Source organism: Hirundo rustica, chromosome 17, assembly GCF_015227805.2.
Source record: "Hirundo rustica isolate bHirRus1 chromosome 17, bHirRus1.pri.v3, whole genome shotgun sequence".
Lineage (NCBI taxonomy): Eukaryota > Metazoa > Chordata > Aves > Passeriformes > Hirundinidae > Hirundo > Hirundo rustica.
In genome coordinates this window covers 2,934,180-2,952,424 of record NC_053466.1, presented here as the reverse complement: position 1 = coordinate 2,952,424, position 18,245 = coordinate 2,934,180, and the positions used below count along the sequence as shown (strand labels likewise).

The following is an 18,245-nucleotide window of genomic DNA, read 5'->3' as shown; positions in this document are numbered from 1 at the left end:
TGCCGGGCCGGGGCCGTCCGGCCGCGCTCCACGTGCGGCTCCGCTCCGGCTTCGGATTTCGCGCCCGCGCCCCTGCCCCGGGATCCGGTGACGCCGCCGGCCCGAGGGGAGCCGGGGGCGGCTGCTGGTGGGGCCCTGCGGCCCGTCCCGCCCCGGGGGGGCCGCCCCGGCCCGTCCCCCGCGCACACCGAGGGCGGCTTTTGCCCCGGCGCGGTGCTGGGATGAGCGCGGTGATCCATGGCAGCGCCCAGCGCTCCCCCCGCCGTGCCCCGCCACCGTGACCCCAGCGCAGCACCGGGCTGCTCAGGAATTAGGTCCTGGCACGGGAGAGGCCGAAACCCCAGCCCCCACTTAGCCAGAGGTGATTCCTGCTCCCCCTCCGCCCCCTCTTGAATCCAGGACCCCTTTTGCGAAAGGGTGCGATTGATGAGCTTGTTCGCCAAGGCTCGGAGACTTTAAAGTCAGTAACTTCTTTGTGTGTCTATCATATATTAAATTACAGCCCTCCCCTCCCCAAAGTTACTTGCTTTGCTTAGGTGACTGGAATTCCGGAGCGGTAAGCAGAGCCAGACAGCCCAGCTCTGCCGCACGCTGTCCGGCAGGAAGGGGAACGGGAGAGGTTTGCCCGGGAATCAAATGGGCCTGGGGGGTTGCAGGTCACCTTTATTTACCGCTGTGCTCTTGACACGGATCCCTAATCCCAGATGGCTATCACCAAAACTCGGCCTGACTGAGGATGCCTGTTCAGGATGGCTTTCTCAGGAAAGAGAAGTTTTGACTGTAATCCTCCTGAAATTGCTCTAACTGTGTGGAGCCACTAATCGAGTTTAGAAAATTTCCTTTTCTCTCCTAGGCTTAGTTTTGCATGAGCATTTTAAGCTCCTTTTAGAAAAGTTGACATGGTGGAGAAATTAAATACCTATCTTATTTAGGAAGGTATTTGTTTAGGAGATAAGCTCAACCCTGACCCCTCTTCCTCCAAACAAAACAGAAGCAACTATTTTTTAGCTGGAAAAAGTTAATTAATTTTCCAGAAAATAATTGCATTCTCCCCTCAGCTTCCAAACACTCCAGTGGCTGCCACTGCTCCATGCTATGGATAGTACAATCCACATCTTCCCTGGCCTGGCAGCTCCAGAATCTTTGGGCAGCTCTCTCCTTTCTAGGGAACTTGAAAATAAATGAGTGTCTTTTGTTATTTTGTTGTGGTCTGTGTCCGCTTTGTTCAACCCCACAAGGGATTTAAATGCTTTGTTGGGGCATTAGGAAGAAAGGATCTGCCTTGCTATTTGCTCTGGTTTTATTTTTTACTATTGATTTACTTTTTTTCTCTATAAACCTCAGAGTAGAATTGAATTTTGGCAAAACAATGACAGTAGTATGTAAGACTAAAACAGTTTATGTGAACACATGGAATTAGTTGAATAATATATTTTTTTTCTCTCCCATGACCTTGTTTATAGTTTTAATGATAACTCATCTTGCAGTGGTGTGATTTTTGGCTTGAATGCAGTTTGTCATAGCTACTTGTTCTCTAGTCTGCAAGGCTACATAGCTGCCTCTGCTTCTTCCACCAATGTTACTCCCAATGTTTGTTGACTTTCTGACTTGGATCAGTGTTTGTAAAAAGCCTCTGCAGTTTATTTGTTTACCAAAATGCAGTAGCTTTGGGGAAATGCCTATGGGGAAGGATGACTTCTTTAGCACGGCAATATTTACTTGGTAACCTTAGTTATATGGAGTATTCATTACACTTACTTTGAGACTAGTGGCAATAGTTTCTGTAAACGGATAATTATAGTGCTCTGACTTGGTAACTCTTAAGTAGGAACATTATATCCCTACTTGTCATAATTACTAACTGAATACAGCAAGGAAAAAGTTGTAAAAATAGAGGGTAGTACATGTGCAGGCATGGCAGCTTGGCCTCCGGGTCCCCTCTTATTTTCAGTGTGGTTTTTGGAGCAGGGAAACATCAGGAATGGAAGCTCAGGCTGAGGTGCTCGTGCTGGCCCAGGAAGCGTGGACAGCTGGATGAATCTTGGAGTTAAACTGCTCGTGTGTACCTGAATTAACTGCAGGGAGCGTGCGCTGGGTTTGGCAGTGCAGGGCATTTTGTAGTGCTGGACAGCCGAGCAGTGCTTTCCATTTCAAGGCAGTGCATGGATGCTTTATAAAAGTCATTTTCTTTTTCCTGTAAAAAAGGGGGAATAGCAGAGCCATAGAAACAGTCCATGGCTGCTGCAGGAATTCCTCTGCTCTGTGTGGCAGAAGGCTCCAAACTGAGCGTGGGGTTTTGTAGCCATGGCTCACCCAAATCGCTGCCTTGTAACTTCCTCTCTAATCCCCAAATCACTGCTATTGTGTCAGACCTTGCATAGAGAAGTCCCCAGGAAAGGCCAGTCCTGGGTAATCCTCAGAGAGAGCAACAAGGTAATGCTGGCCAGTGTTAACGTGACAAATTTATGTTTAATTTTCACTTTGTGTGTTATACTGTGACTCCCCACAATTCAATTTTCACAGACTTCCTAAGTGTCAGGAGCTGTGTAAAATCTAACTATCAGCTCCTGGAGTTACATTGCTGATTGATTAAAAGAAAAGTTGTTCTGTTGAAACCAACAGTAACCCCCACATAAAAAGAATGATGTGTTCACACAATCAGGGCTCTCTGCTAGAAACAGATAATGCTGACAAGAAAACATCTATTTATCTAAGTAGAAATGTGTAACTTAGAAGATCTAAATTTACACATACCTCTTAAAGTACACATTTGCCCAAAAAATACCAGACTGGTTTGCAGCAATTTAGTCAGGATTATCTTTTAACTGTTAATTTGGTATTTCATTACAGCCTGGGTGTTTCAACACAGACCTTAATTGACAAACTGACTGGCTTCTATTTTATGTGCATCAGTGAACAGGAAAAATAGGGAGCAGCTGGGAGAGCATTGTCTGTCATTGGGTTTCCGGTTTGGATCTAAAATATGCATTCTCTTTCTATTTCTCTTTAGGTGATAGGGAGTTCTTTGGTGAGAAAAGGGAAATGGGGAGAGTCTGAGAAAATGTAACATGAGGTGCCAACACCATTGTAATTGCTTTTGGATGTTGTTCTTATTCATTTTCACAGATTTTACTTTTGAGTATGTGCAAAGAGAAGCTCTCAGAGTTCCCCTCATCTTCAGAAATAAGGATGGACTGGGAATTAAGTAAGTTACAACTAAAATTTGCTGATTAATAAATGCTTTTATAAAATTATGCTTTCTACCATTGTGCTTTCTACTTGCATATATTTCTTTTGATGATCTCAAAATGGATTGCAATTAGTAAGACTGTCAGCACCCTTGAGAGGAGGAATGATTATTTTCCGCTTATAAACAAGCAGATAATGAAGTTGATAAAAGTTAAGTGCATACAGCATGGTACTACACAGTCAAAAAAAAGTCAGCAGTGAAAGTTAGGAATGAAAGCCAAAGGTTTGTGCACCCAATCTATTCTGTAATGACAGAACAAACTCCCTTCAATTTTTTCCTTCATTCCAGGTGGAATTCTAATGATGCCTGTCGTTTTCCATTATAATTATGTCTCTTCAGAATATTACAGCTTTGTAAATATTTAATAATGTCTAATTAAATATGGGATTACTGGAGCCTTTTTGAGGTTACATTTTGTTAATATCCAGCATAAAGGATTTGGTATTTTAGTAAGAGAATCCTGTAACTTTCTTTGTGAAAGTGATGGTGTCTAAAAGAAAAGTATTAAAAGCATGAACTTTATCAGTATTTAATCCATAGTTAAGACGAATGATCCTCGATACTTCTGGAAATTAGGATCATGTAACTGACTATTGCTGAAAGAAAGAAAAATAATTTTTTGAATGCATCATTACTTTGCTCAGTTTCACCTCAGTTTCCAGCTGTGGAACACCTCCCAGTTTAGGGGACCAAGGAATCCCAATTATTAGTTAAAAGGAATCAAGCCACCCCAGTATAATTTAAAGAGAGAAAGAAATGAAGCAGAGTTTGGGGTATTTGACAGGAGCTGCTGTGATGCTTCTGGTGATGTAGTAAAATAGTTTTATATGTTGTGCTCTGAACAAGAAGTGCTCAGTAGTCTCTCTCTGTATGCATTAGTTTTAAATTGCTGCTCCTAAGGGGCAAGTGGTAAAAGCTTCAAGAATTTCTTCCCGAAGAATCTATGAGCTGTTCAGTGAGGCTGGTGAGTGTTTCGGAGCCAGAGATACTGCAGCACCTTCCCAGCAGCCAGATCCTCCTCCTGTGTCTGAGGAAGTGCACACGAAATTCCCCTCAGATCAAGAAGAAAACGGGGAAGATGTTTCAGCTCCCGCTGTGCCAACGGTACCAGTTCAGCTCGTGCTCCAGAGAGAAAAAGTGTGGAAATGAGAGCTCATCCTGCAGACACAAACATTCCTAGGCTTCAGATCAAAGGAGGTTGTGAACATCGTGATTGGGTGGTCCAGATACATGTAGGGTGACTTTTGAGATACAATGGTCTACAAAATACTTGATATAAGATGATTTTTTTGACTTCTGGCGTTTTGAATATCTGCTGATACAACTTCTGCTAGTGCTGAGCAGTCAGCCTGCATGTCTGTGCCTGGCAGATGTACAGAGCTGAACAGTTCGGTTACTGTGCTTGGAGGTACTCTGAAATGGCAAGGAATGAGAGGAATGAGGAAAAATCCTTACAATGAAACTCTGAAAATTGCTTTCCTCTGTTCTTTTGACCATCATGAGCTGCTACTTGTACTTCTGAAAACAGGAAAGCCCCGCTGTGATCTCTTAGCAGAGGAGAAGCTGTTTTCCTCGGAGGACTGTTTCCAGGATTGTAACTCAGGGGGAGAATGCTCTTTGGAGAGGTGTTATCTCTTATCTGAACAGCAATCACCTTGCATTGTTTTGTGGTTAATCAGATACCTGTTCTGGCCGGAGCTCATCCTCATTAGGATTTGAATAGGTTCTCTAGCAAATCTTTAAACACTTGCTAAAATGCACCCAGTGCAGCCTGAGGTGTTTGCGTTTCTCTTCTGGCTGAGGAAACAAGCAACACAACTTCTTTATTACAGACTGCTGAACGTCTTCGGTGTCGTCAGTCATATTTTGGAGTTAAGTTTGAGTTTAAGGTTCTTCACCACCTTTAATGACATTTGAAATCTTGAGAAGCATTCACGGTGGTTTTACACAAGATGCATTTGTCTGAAAATTGCATAACATCATGGGAAAAACATTTCTGCGCAGTTCTTGCATTGCTGCTACTCTGGATTTACAAACAGAAAACCAAATGATTGGTGACATTCAAGAAAACAGTTGGTTTTGGTTTTTTTGCTCATAGTTTTGTAGCAAACCAGCCCTAACTGTGTAAGAGGCAGTGTGGCAGTTATGCTGGTGGGGCTGGAGCTGAAGTACAGTCGTTTGTAGCAGCAGAATGGATTGGAATTAAAGCTGGACCTCCCAAGACTACACAACTACAAAATGAGTTCTTGAAACTTGCTGTTTTCAGGCCTGATTATTTTCACTTAATGTACTCCTTTTATTTTAATGTATCACACATCCTTAGACTGCAGAGAAAAAACCCTGCCAGGTTTACTCTCCAGAGAGCTAAACATATTTATTTGTTTGAAAGGATTGTATTCTTCAAGTTTCAGTAATATTTATTTTTGACTGCTGCTGAAGCTCTCAGAAAAAAAAGACTTGCTCATATCCATCTGGGCTAAGGTTGTTCTCCATCTTTGTGGCTGATTTTTATTTTGATTTCTACAAATGTGAAAAAGGTTGCCGATCTAATTGTTGGACATTTCTGACACAAAATACAAGCGAGCTGTGTCATTTGCAGACAAACCTGGCATGTTCTTGTTGCCCACAAATGGTTCCTGTTTCCTCTGCTTCTGATTTTCTAGTGCTTGGAAAGAAAAGATGAGCTCTGAATGAACCCTGAAGGTCAGTAGATTCAGGCTGTTTCATTCCGGAGAGGGAGTGAATTCCAAAGCTGTGAGGCCCTCACAGCCAAATGCAAAGATGTGAGGGTTGGCGGAGAACTAACAAAAGATACTGTCCAGCCTCTGCATCCCACCAGAGGAAGGTGATAAGGGTAAAAGAAAGCGGACAAGGAGAATTTGGCAAATAATTCTCAAGATACGGGCATGCCAGGAAATGCAGGGTTTAACTTTACCTTACAGTGTTTTCCTAACAGTAAAAGTTATTGTTCTGCATGTTTGCCTATGGACTGGATTGTTCTAATTTTCAACTGAATAATGTCAAAAGTCCAGAAGAAAATAGTTTATCTTCAACCCGGGGCAGTACGAGAGGGGCAGAGCACTGAGCTGGCAGGTCCCACTGGGCTGTTTTTCATTACAATTCCTTAGTCAGCTTTTGTGCAATGTGAAGTGTGAAATATTGTCAGTAAAATGAAGTCAATCACCCTTAAAAACCTCACTACAGTTTCTGGTTTTTTGGGTTTTTTTTCCCCATCCAGTTTCTGTGCTGCAGAATTTTACTCTCTCCCTGACATGTAGAACTCACTCACTTGCTGGACCAGGCTCCTCTAATTACATTACGCCCTAAAACATTGCCTGTGTTAGAAGTGATCCTGTAAATGCATCAACATCCCTGAACCAATTATGCTACCATTTAATTTAGCTCTGAATTAGCCCAAATTGAATTGAACAATTTCCCAACCCACCAAATACAACCAGGATGTATTCTGCCAGACGAGGAGGTTTGGAACAGTCATTAAAACAAAGGGGCTTTAATTATTTTTTCTTTTTAATATATATTTTCTTTCCAAGCCATGATTCCAACCTGTGATGATGTGGCTTTCAGCAGGTTGTTTTACTGCTCTGTGCCTCAGTTTGGCAAGCGTGATAATGCTCACCTTGGGGAACAGACATGAGGCACCACAAGTTGCAAACCACCACGAGTTTCTTAACTAGCTGTAAAGATTTAGGATTTTATTAAAATCACTCCCAACCCCTTCCCTTCTCTCCCACTCTGGCACTGATAAAAAGTGCTTGAAAAGACACCTCTTCTCTTTCATTGTGAGTAGAGAAACTTGTACACTTGCCAATGCAAGGATGTCATGTGTGTCATTAAAACTTGCACTGTCCACACTTCAGAGAGACCTTGCTTGATTCCACCTCCTAGACTAGGGACAAAGAGCACTATACATTTATTTCTCCTTTATTATGGTAATGGAAGTGTACCCATACTTATCTTGACAGTATTTAACATTGCTTTCTTTGCTAATTACAGAATGCCTGACCCGGATTTCACCGTCAGAGATGTGAAGCTATTAGTGGGTGAGTTATTTTGAATGCACTGGATTAACTCTATACAGAACAGAATTGCTTTTAAATACTTGTCCAGTTGTGTTTGTAGACATTTGTGATAACTCTCAGAATCTCGGAGAAGGCATGGAGAAGCAATTTGTAAATTAAAAAGGCTGGGAGAACCCTAATTAGTAGTTGTGCTGACCGGACTCCGATCTCATGCTGGATAATTGGCCATTTGGAAAGGAGGGAATGCTCTTGCTCTTAACAGGTGTCCTACAAACACTTTTGTGATCCTGGAAAGCAGCAGCTCTATTGATTCAGTTCCTATTTTTTTTTTTTTTTTTAATCTGTTGTAGAGCATCTGTTTGTAAAAGGTGTGACTGGAGCTGTATCACCTTTTGCCTGTGTTCTCCCCACAGTATTTATCAGTGTCAGGCCAGGTCGGTGCTTTTGAGGGAAGGTTGTAAAAAGAGGCTGAGCACAAAGCCTTGCAAACTGCCTGGCTTTTGATGAGACACAAACCAGAGAAGTGGTGACTGTCATCCAATGTTTCCTAGCAATCTTTGCAAAATAAATGGTTTTTAACTCTAAGAAAAGCTACATTTTGAGTAGGAGATAATACTGTACGTTTCTTGGAAATCTGCTTTTACTGCAGATGGGTGTGTTATTTATTGTTATCTGAAATTGTTACTGAATAGTGATCCTGCACCCCATGAAGTCGTCGCTGTGGAGCAAGCCGGATGTTGGATGTGTTGGCTGCAGTCCTTCTTAGAGATTTTTAACTGCATTCCTGCTGGTTAGAGTTTACTGGGTTTATTTACCTGTCTTGTGGAAGCAGTTAATCTTTAAAACCACCTCAAATGCTGCAATCGGAAAGACCAGCTTTTTTAAAAATTACTCTTTGAGTAATTTTAGGAATATCAAGTCTGGAAAAGATGTAGCTAAGAAAAACAAAGGAGAGGAACTTGTGCCTCATTTCTGCTCACTTGGGGTTATCAGTGAGAGAGGGGTTATCTCTGATAACCTTCCTTCACAAACAACTCCGCAATGTTGCTTAATTTATGACCATTTATAAGCTCAGGAGAAAAGCCCCAAATATCTGGCAGAAAATGTTTGGGAAGTAGTGTGGGAAATGCTATTTAGTGGTCAATCTGCATTAAATTAGAAAATAATCTCCTAAATTTTATGGATTTCCTAAATACCTGCATGTGCACATTTGCAGGTACCCAAAAAAACCCCACCTTTTTGCTGTGGAGGAGCCTTGAGCATAAACCCTGTAATTCTCTGGACCCTGTTGCAGTTCTCTGAACTTGTTCCCTGGTTGATAAACTGCCATTTCTGTCTCTGAGGCTGCTGGAGCTGAGGGTCTGACGTTGAGATGTTTTGGAACAGCGTAGTGTTGCATAACAACAGTGTTTTTCCTGTATAACAGTCAAAGTGTGGGAGTTGTATTTCCTCAAGATTGATGTCCTTTGAAGTATTAGGGGGTGGAGATTCCTGTATACATGGCCAGCAAAGCGGGAGGATATTTATAAATAAAATTACATTTATGAAACAATGGAGCAGAAATAACATTAGTAATTAACTTTGACATTAGGTTTCATGTAAGAGCGTGCCTGCTCACAGCTGGATCAGCAATCCCTGTACCTGCTCTTGGCCAGATATCACATCGTGGGTCCTTTTATATCATTTTCGGGCAAGCTCCCTTTGGAGTCATTGTGCTGAGCCCATAACGTGGCCCAGAACATTGTCACCTGCCCTTTTTATAATACAGCTGATGACTTTTGGCATCACAGGTGGAAACTTCCATTCAAAAGATCTAAAATATTTGGGAAATGGAATGCATTGTAAGTTGCACCTGAAAAATCACAGTTTCATGTGGCAAATCATTTTTCTCGCTGTGGAATTGGTGCTGGATGCAACAGCCACATTGATACTGAGAGCACACGGGGGAATTCCTGTCTCCCTGCCAAAATTTAAAATTATCTACTCAGTATTTCTGGAAACACTAGTGAGCATCTTCCTATAGCATATCATTGCTGGTGGTTTTTTTTAGTTTTAGGTTACATGTGCTACACTCACTATCTAATATTCAAATAAAGGACTTAAAAAGTCCTGTTTTATTAACATCTCTTGTCACTGGAGATGTTGATATGTCATTATCCCTGCATTTTTTTAGCAGATCCTTCAGATCTTCCTGAACCTCCAGGTTTGCATTTCCAACACTTGGTATTTTCAAAACTTATTCAATCCCTCGCTGAACCTGGGGAGGGAAGGATGTTTGGTGAATGCAAAATGGAATGATCATAACTCTGCATCTGATTGTGTGTGGGAGTCAATAGAGAGAGAACACAGTCTGAAAAATGTTGTGTTCTGTGTAAACTTGTTGGATTTTTAAGTGCTCATCATCATAGTTTGCTGGTGCTTTTTAAACCTCCCATTTGTTCTCTTTTCTCCTTTGAATCAGGAGGAAAACATTTGTTACAGGACCCTTTAAGGACACGGTACTGGATTTTTCCAAAGCACACAAATTCCATGGGAAGTTAATGAGCCTTTGGTCCCAAACTCTGCTGAAATCTTACTTTCTATTTCTAATGTGACTGTTGTACCATCTTCACAGAGGAGTACCTAGAAGTCACAGGGAAATAACAAGTTTTTAAATCTCCCTTTGGAAACATTGGTCTGTGGCAATAATAAGGAGAATTTAAAGAGGACTTTTAATTTTTAAGTGTTTTTCGATTGTTGTTCGTGTTTACTTGAGCTCAGGTGTCTATTTTTTAGTCTTTTGTCAGACTTCCAAAAAAACATTGCCATTGCTTGATGGGTTTTTCTGCTTTCCTGGCTTGAAAAATGCAGCAACGAGCTGTAATTTAGTTTGAAGATGTTCGTGAGCTCCTGTTTCTGCCACGGGTGCCTGATTGTGCACCCATGTGTAATGTGTGTGCATGAAACACTCTGCCCTTACAGCAGCTTTCCTTTACCCATCCCATGGCTATAAGCAGACTCCCACCATACAAACCATATCCTGGATGCTCTGTAAAACCTGAGCTGATGGATTAATTTCAGCAGTTGGAAATGTCTCATCTCTGAAATGGCAGTGAGCCAAGAATACAAATGGAGAAGTGGAAAGGAATTCCTGGCCTGCTCAGGAACTTGAGACAACTCTTGAAAGATGTAAAGTTCTGTTGTAATTTAATAACTCTTCGGCTTTGTCATTTCATTGCATAAGGTAGATTTGATTGCTAATTCTGAAAGGGAGAATGTCACTGTCATCTCTTCATAAGTTGATTTAAAATTTGATTGAGGGTCATTGGCCCTCTAAGAGTGTCTTTAAACATCTGCCACATCTGCACAAAAGCTTTGGCGCCTGTCATAGGGGTGCCTGTCACAGATGGGCAGAAATGCAGAAGCGTATTTTCCCAGATTGTCAGCTCGACTCTCTGCACATAAGTACCTGTGTGAGAGTTTTATGCCGAACACTCTGCAGAACAAGGGGAATCACTTGCCTGGGGCTGAGCAAGGAGAAAGGTGACTGCCTTGCTCAGCAAGCTGCTGAAAGCCAGGGCTTCCCTGGTCACTGTGGACCCTCTCCAGCTTTTGCCACTCCTGAATTCAAGGACTGAATGCAGTCATTTGTTTTAGTCTTTGATGTCAGAAAACCAAAGCATTCCATTTTGTCATTTGTTTGAATTTTGTCTTTATATTATCCTTCATGGAGATAGCACAGTCTGAAGCTGGCAGCCCTGAATACTTTTGGAAGCTGTGAACCATGTAAGGGAGAGAGAAGGAGGAAGTGCTCATGGATGTGTGCCTCAGTCTGTCACTCTGAGCTCCTTGCTCTTTCTCTGATTACTTCTTATTGGGGTTTTTTAAAGAGGTTTTCTTGGGTCACCACTGGTGAATTTAGAGGAGTATCTGCTTTTCTGTGACTCTGCACTGCCTTTGTCTCCCTGGGTAGGTGTGCAGGCCCTGCACGAGCACAGTGTCTCTCTCTAAACAGTAGTGGCCAGTCTGGATGTATTTGCTTTTATTTCTAATTTTTAGCTGACCTGTTTTCAGTTTGCTTGCCACAGGCTGACAGTCTAAGGCTATTAAATCCCAGCTTTTACACTTGCACCTAAATAAAGTAAATAAAAACCTAAATGAATGAAAGTGGTGCTGGGTCTGTGATGTGCCTCACCTCCTCCCTTGCTGGGCTTGTGTAGCTTTGCATGCCAGGGTAGGTATTTGTTATGCACCCCCAAAGTGGAGCTTGCAATCCCAGCAAGTGGCAAAAGGGGAGATTTCAAACACGCTGAGCATTGTAAAAAAGAAAAGAGACTTTGGGTTATTGTGATCTCTGGGCTGAAGAGGTTAAAGTTGTGACCAGAGCGGTCACTTCTGTAGGATCAGCAGCATTGTCCTATGGAATTCACCGTGCCCAGCCAGGCATTGTATCAGTGGGAACAGTGCAAGTACAGGACTTAGACTATTCATGGGGTGGTCTAACAACCGACATCAACTCACTGATTGATTTTATTTAACTAACTCACTACGGGTTTATTTATAGAATTAAAAGAAAAAAAAAGTGTAGGAGTAGCAGAGGATGTGTCATCAGTCATGCAATTTGCTGTTAAAATCTGATGCTGTAGACCGGACTGGGCCCTGATGCTCACAAGTTTAGGAAATGTTTGGTTGCTGTGCTCACAAACTGCATTGAAAGGCTTTGGTGTTTTCATCTTGCATAAAGAATCCAAGAAAAGTTGAAAGCAGCAAAGCTTTTAATTGTGATACGATTTGTGCATTGAGGTATGGCAGTAACGAGCAAACATAAGCAAGCTCCAGTAACTGTTGCAAAGGCCAATCTTCATCTGCCCAAGGAGATGATGCACAAGATGGGACCTAATAGATCATTTCAATATTTGATTCCTGTGATTCTGTCAAATCCCTAAAGACCTGGCAGCAGGCTTTGATCTCAAGACAAAGGGTGAAAGGAAAACCAAGGCTCTACATATCCTGTTGCTTTCTTTGGTGGGAGTGGCTGAAGAAATACTTGATTATTGCTGGGATTTGCCTTTTCATTAGAAACACCAAAAGAACAGGAGCTGAGCCAAAAAATTCAGTTGCAAATTGACTGTTTAAAGAAATATATGTGAAGGTCTCTGCCTCAACTATGAGTTTATAATCATGGTGTCAGTGGAGCCAGATAATAGAATAAATTACATTATTAAATCCCCGATGTTTTCAAGGGAAAAGTCCTATAAGTGGGGGGGGGGTTGGCACTGCAAGTGCAGGTCAGCCTTCCCTCGTGCTGCTGACAGGTCCTGGAGGAGATGCTGTGTGCTGTTATACATCTGCTCATGGTTTATTCACTAAGTGCATCATAATGCGCTGAAGTGAGGATCTGAGCTTTCATTTACATCAGCGGATGAAATCAGACCTGCAAAGGAGTATTTACCTGGCTGTTTAGATTTTTTTTTTTTTTTCCCACAGGGGAGAGCCCTAAGCAAGGTTTGTGAAGTTTGCTATTGCAACATTTTCCTCATTCTAGGAGGAACTGCAATTCTGCAGTGTAGTGGTGCACAGTAAAAAGTGTGGCCCTGTTTTCCCAGGTGGGAACCAGGCTGAAAAGTGAAATGATCTGCTAAAATCAGAATTTAGGTAGTCTCAGTTTCTAGTTTTCCTCTAAACTGCAAATGATGTGAATGTAGCAAGCCGTGGCCTCTTTGTGCAGGGACTGTGCTGGGGAGGAACAAGTTCCCTGACCAGTTAATGTCAGCAGGCTGATGTAAATAATTTAAATTCAGTTGGGACAGAAAGGATTACTTCCCATCAAGTGTACCTACCATAAATGTACCATAAGCTATGTGAGGCTCTGCATCTTTCATCCAGCCTTTTTTGTTCTCTTAAATACACACATTGCTGTAGTCCCCAGGAATTCCAGCTAAAATGAGAATATGCATGCCAGGTACTTCACAGAGAGACAACCCCCCCCCCCAAATCCATGCTTCTGGAAGCAGGTGATATTGAAAGAAGAATAGAAAGAGATATAAACATTGTAGGTAATAATTATTCTGGATTTATAAAATGTTTTATATAGCTATTAAAAACTGTACACACATTTATAGATGTATACACATACACATGTATAAATTTCATTCAGTACTGAATCAAGAATCATGAGCTGTGTTTCCATGGAAGAGAAAATTGTGGTGCTGGTGGTGACTGCAGGTCAGGTGGGTAAAGGCAGGAGGGAGGGCAGAGATTGTGTAAAACACTCCTTTTACATCATCATGCATTTCTTGTGGTGTGTCAGCACAATGGTCCCTGAGCTGGCTGTGCAAATGTTCAGCTTTTTGTTAGCAGATACTCAAAAAAGCTGAAAGCAAATCAGAGAAGTGTCCCTGAGTAGCTGCTTCCTAGTGATTTTTTGGTTCATTCCTCCTGCGTGTTTGCTGCTCCTCTCAAATTGATCTGTTCTGAAAATTGTATCATGGTTGAATTCACATCCAACTACAAAGCAAGTCGAGAGGCTCGTAGTGTGGTCTGCGGGCAAGTAGGGGAAATTTTGTCTTAATCAATGTACAGTTCTCCATCCTGTGAAAGAAAATTAGCTGTGTAGATACAAAAGAAGGACAAAGCAGCCACACACTGCAGCTCAGAAAACTTTCCATCATTTCTGCTGAATAGGGACCCAGTGTTGCTTTTTCTATAGAGCAACGCTCCATTTGTTTCAAGGAAGTTGTGAAATTGGAGACCGAGAGGAGTTAGGAGGGAGGCTCATTAGAGAGGCTCTGTTGTAAGGAGCACTTCCCAAAATTAAACTGGCTGCTCAAAGGAAGTGCAAAAGTCTGCCCCCAGACTTGCATCTGAGTCTTGATGAAGATGTATGGTTCTCCCCTGGTGTGGGGATTTGTCCTGTGAATGGGAACGCCACGTTGGGAAGAGCAGAAGAGCTGAGTCAGGAGTCACTGACTGCTGTGTCTCCAGGACTCTTGTGTGGAGGGACAAGGAGGGAGCAGCGAGGTCTGTGCTCGGCTCCTGGGGCCCAAATAATGCATTTTCCAAAACACACTGGACCAGGCTGTTCTAGGGGAGAGGAGTCATCACTGATCTCATGGGAGGGGAGGTACTTGGATGAAATATTTCCATGCATTGTAAGATTTCTCCCCTTATTTCTCACGGGGGTTTTGTGCCCCACTGTGTCACCTGTGCTTGGCTCACTTTCTGGGTTCTGCTTTTTTTTTCTTTTCATGTAAGTGGGACTGTTAGAATATTAAGAAAACTGAGTTAATGAAACATCCATAGTTTGGAAGGCCAATGTCTGTAGTTTTATACCAACTTGTGAATGTGTTCCTCAGGCTGTGAGAATTCCCACTGAGGGTACCTCTGGACTCTGAGTTCATCAAGGGACTCAGATCCACAGGAGACCTAAATGTCTCTGACAGCTGAGAGGAGCAGGGGATCCAAGAGCACCTTGAAGCAGGAGATGAGGATGGCTCCCTGCAGGAGGAGGCTGAACTTGGATGTTCCTCACAAGTGACTGTAAAATAATTACATGTCACTGCTGTTCCCATCGATCTGAGGCTACAAACCCAAAACCTGTGTTTTCAGTGAGCTGGGTTTTGTACCTGCCTACCAACTTCCCAAGGGGAAAAATGGAGAATCCGAAAGCAGCTTTCATCAGGGCCCCACTGATTTGTCTCAGATGTTATTCAGAAACATGTGTTTGAGATCCAGTCCGTAAAAATAAATTGTTTCCTCCGTCATGTTGTTTTGTGACCAAAGCTTGTTTTAAAAACTCGCGCTATTTTTTAAAAAATGCTTTGTTTTTAAAGTCAAGTTCCAAATTGCTCACAGTCATGCTGTTGGGCCTGTCAACATGCTTCATGCTTTCAACTGGGAAATGTGCTATCAGGCCTAAAATCAGCAAATAAATATTAGCACTGAAAATGACAATTTCCCAGTGCCTGTAAGCTCAGATGGAGTCAAACCAATGGTCTGTCAACAAAGGGGTTTATAAGTACTGTTGGTATGAGCTGGACAGACTCCTAGCTGCTGCATTTATTTTTAAATTTGAGTACTGCAAAGAGGAAACATCTGGACAATAAAAGTAAAATAAAATAAAATATAATGTGCTATTTCATTGAAATGATTGATTCCAATTCTGTCTAGTTTCTCTTTCCAAAGTACAGCACTGGAAGTTTATTGGCTCATCCTTTTGTCTTTGTACTTTTTTCTTTCTTTCTTTTCCCTTGAGCGACCTCTCCTGTTTTCTCTGTATCCCTCTTTCCTTGGGGAAGCTGCTGTACTGTACAGAACTTGCTTTACTCCCTAATTCCATAGAAGTTTGTGAGGAAGTACAGATAAATCCTTCCAGACTCAAGCAAGTGCTCTCAGGATACTCTTTCCAACCATGAACCAATAGTGATAGAGAGATCAACACACTTTGCTGCAATCAGGACCAGTAGGACTTGACAGGAAAGGTTTTTTTGTTTCCCATGGAATCTATCCCTTCCTTGTGGGACACCAGCAGTCCCATATGTCAAGGAGACAGCCTAATGTGATGTCTGCCCTCCTCCATGTTAGCTCAGGGCTAGCGAGAATTACAAACTTGTGGAGCTGCACTGTGTTCTCTCCTGGGCAGAATTAAAATTAGTAACTAGACAGCAAAGTTTCTGAATGGATTTTTTTTCAAGTGAAGGTTCCATTAGTGATTTTCCTACAGTCTGAGGGCTCTAATTTGTTGAAAATTGAACTGGTTTGTAGCAGCTCTGAAGGAACCCTTTGGGACTTATGCATCCACCAGTGTTAAGGTGGAGCAGTGCATGAATAAAGTGGAAATCTCTGTCTATTAAAGTGTTGTATTGCAGACTTTCAGAGGATGTTGCTTCATTTAACACTCACCGGTTTTGTGCCTCTTAAACAGCTTATTGTTTAAGAAGAAAAGCTGCAGTCTGTAATAGCAGGAGGGAGCTGGGGCTGTGGTTGGTGTCACCGTGGGATTCCCCACAGCGCCGGTGCTGGCTGCACATCCTTCCCCTGATGTTTGTGGAACTGTGCTGGGAAGCAGGCAGGCAGCTGACCCCGCTTTAAAAAATTATTTAAGCCTCATCAGTTTCTTGAGTATTGGTGAACAGTTTGTATGATGAAACCAGGACCTAGGGCAGACAGAGGTTAAAACTTACCCAGTGTTCCTGATGGACTGGAAATAGAAACTTCTCCCTTTAACACCGGTACCAGGCTCTGGTGCCAGACCATCTCTTTGTCACTGAAACTGGCCTCTAGTTTAGCTGCTGCTGCCTATTATGTTACCAGGGGAAGTGTCTCTGTTCCTTGTGCTCCCTATTGCATCCAACAATTTTTTTGCCATACCAATTAAGCAACTCTAAATTGGCGTCCTGCTCATTCTCTCCCTTCTCTCCTCACTTTTCTGGCATTGCTCTCCCATCCCCTCCTGTGTGCTGGCACAGGCTTTCCCTCTTTTTTGTATGAGGTGCTTCAGGATGTTGAACCAGCAGAAAACTCGCTCTTTCTCCCTTGCAGAAAGGTGAAGGAATATATACACATTTTTTTTAAATGTTTTTTTGGTGCTTGTTTGGCTCTCAGCACTAACCAGTGCTGGGCTATGCTGTGATGGATGTAGCCTTCCACCTCTGTCATGTTTCCACTGTGCATCAGAACTGAGTGAGCTTTGAGCCATAATTACGTGTAATAAAATAAATAAAAATAAGACAATTGATGCTCTCTCATTATGCTTTTTTTTTTTTTTTTTTTCCCCTAGCAGTAAAAAATGAAATATTATAACACTCACTTGCCTATGTTTAGCACGTCCGCTGACTTGCCAGTTTGGAAGTAGAACCAGTTCTATTTTTAGAGTTGAACTTCCTGTTTGAGCTCTCTTTAAGTTTGTCCTTTGCCTAAAACAGGCAAACTCTTGAAAAAAATTCTTGGTTAAACTGGGATAGTTTTGCTAAAAACAGTCATGTTCATGTCCAGATATAAACAATACATAACTTTTAAGCAATAAATCTGCTTTGAATGAACATTACAACAAAAATACAACCTCTCAAGAGAAAGTATTTCCATGATGTCAGGACTTGAAAGTGGAATTGAAGTGATGTTGGTGTGGTCACAGGCATCTCAAAGCCTCTGTCTACAGGTGGATTTAAAGATGAATTGTCCACATGGGAAAATCAAGCAGAACAGCTGTTTTAGAAAAACTCCCCACAGCACACTGTGTTTCTGCAATAAACATCCTCTGCTTTAGCTCATCCAGACTAGAAATGAGCTGTCTTATTTTGGAGGGATCCCACCCAAAATCCTAAATATTCCATGGCAGTTGTGATGCTTTAGTGTCACGATATACCTTAGTTCAAAATTCCCTTCAAGTGCAGTGCCTTTACCTAAAAATATACCAGAATGTTTTGGAGCTTTGATATAATCATAGCTATATCTTTCTTCAGATGTTCTCATAAGTGTGGGTACAGGATGTGTGGGGGTGTTGCCAACCCTTTGACACCTTCAAATCCCCTTCTAGACCAGAGGGGAGCTGCAGGATTGCTGGTGTAGTGCACATGCTGATTGGTAATGTGGGTGTAGTTGAAAGTCCTCTTCCATTTCTTAATTGCAAAGTATGAGGGAAATCAAGTTTTCCTCGTTATGGGTTGATGATGAGGTTTCAGAGGGCAGAAAGGTTATAATTTTTATAACATTTTTCTATATTGTTACCGTTAGGGATATGTTGAGACATTTTAGGAAACGATTAATGGTCTTAAAATAAATTTGATCGATGAATAAACCATGAGATTTTCACCAAAGTTATATCCTGTCCCACTTTTCTTGGACCTTGTATGATTTTTCTTTCCATAATTGTTATTTGTGTGCTCCGTGTTTTCAGCCACCTGGAGTATGCTTATACTACAGGTTAATGCATTGTGATACTGTATAAAAAATTAGAAGTAAAATGCTTCTTTGTATAA

General features: G+C 42.0%; 1 protein-coding gene across 3 annotated transcripts in view; it reads left to right on the top strand.

The window, feature by feature from the left end:
* KDM2B (lysine demethylase 2B) overlaps window positions 1-18,245 on the top strand; it is a 106,216-nt gene that overhangs the window by 1,402 nt on the left and 86,569 nt on the right. For all 3 annotated transcript variants that reach the window (XM_040080518.2, XM_058422770.1, XM_058422771.1), the window contains exons 3-4: window positions 3,127-3,205; window positions 7,265-7,311. In XM_040080518.2, coding sequence (XP_039936452.1) covers window positions 3,127-3,205; window positions 7,265-7,311 — 126 coding nt within the window. The remainder of the gene's footprint in view (window positions 1-3,126; window positions 3,206-7,264; window positions 7,312-18,245) is intronic.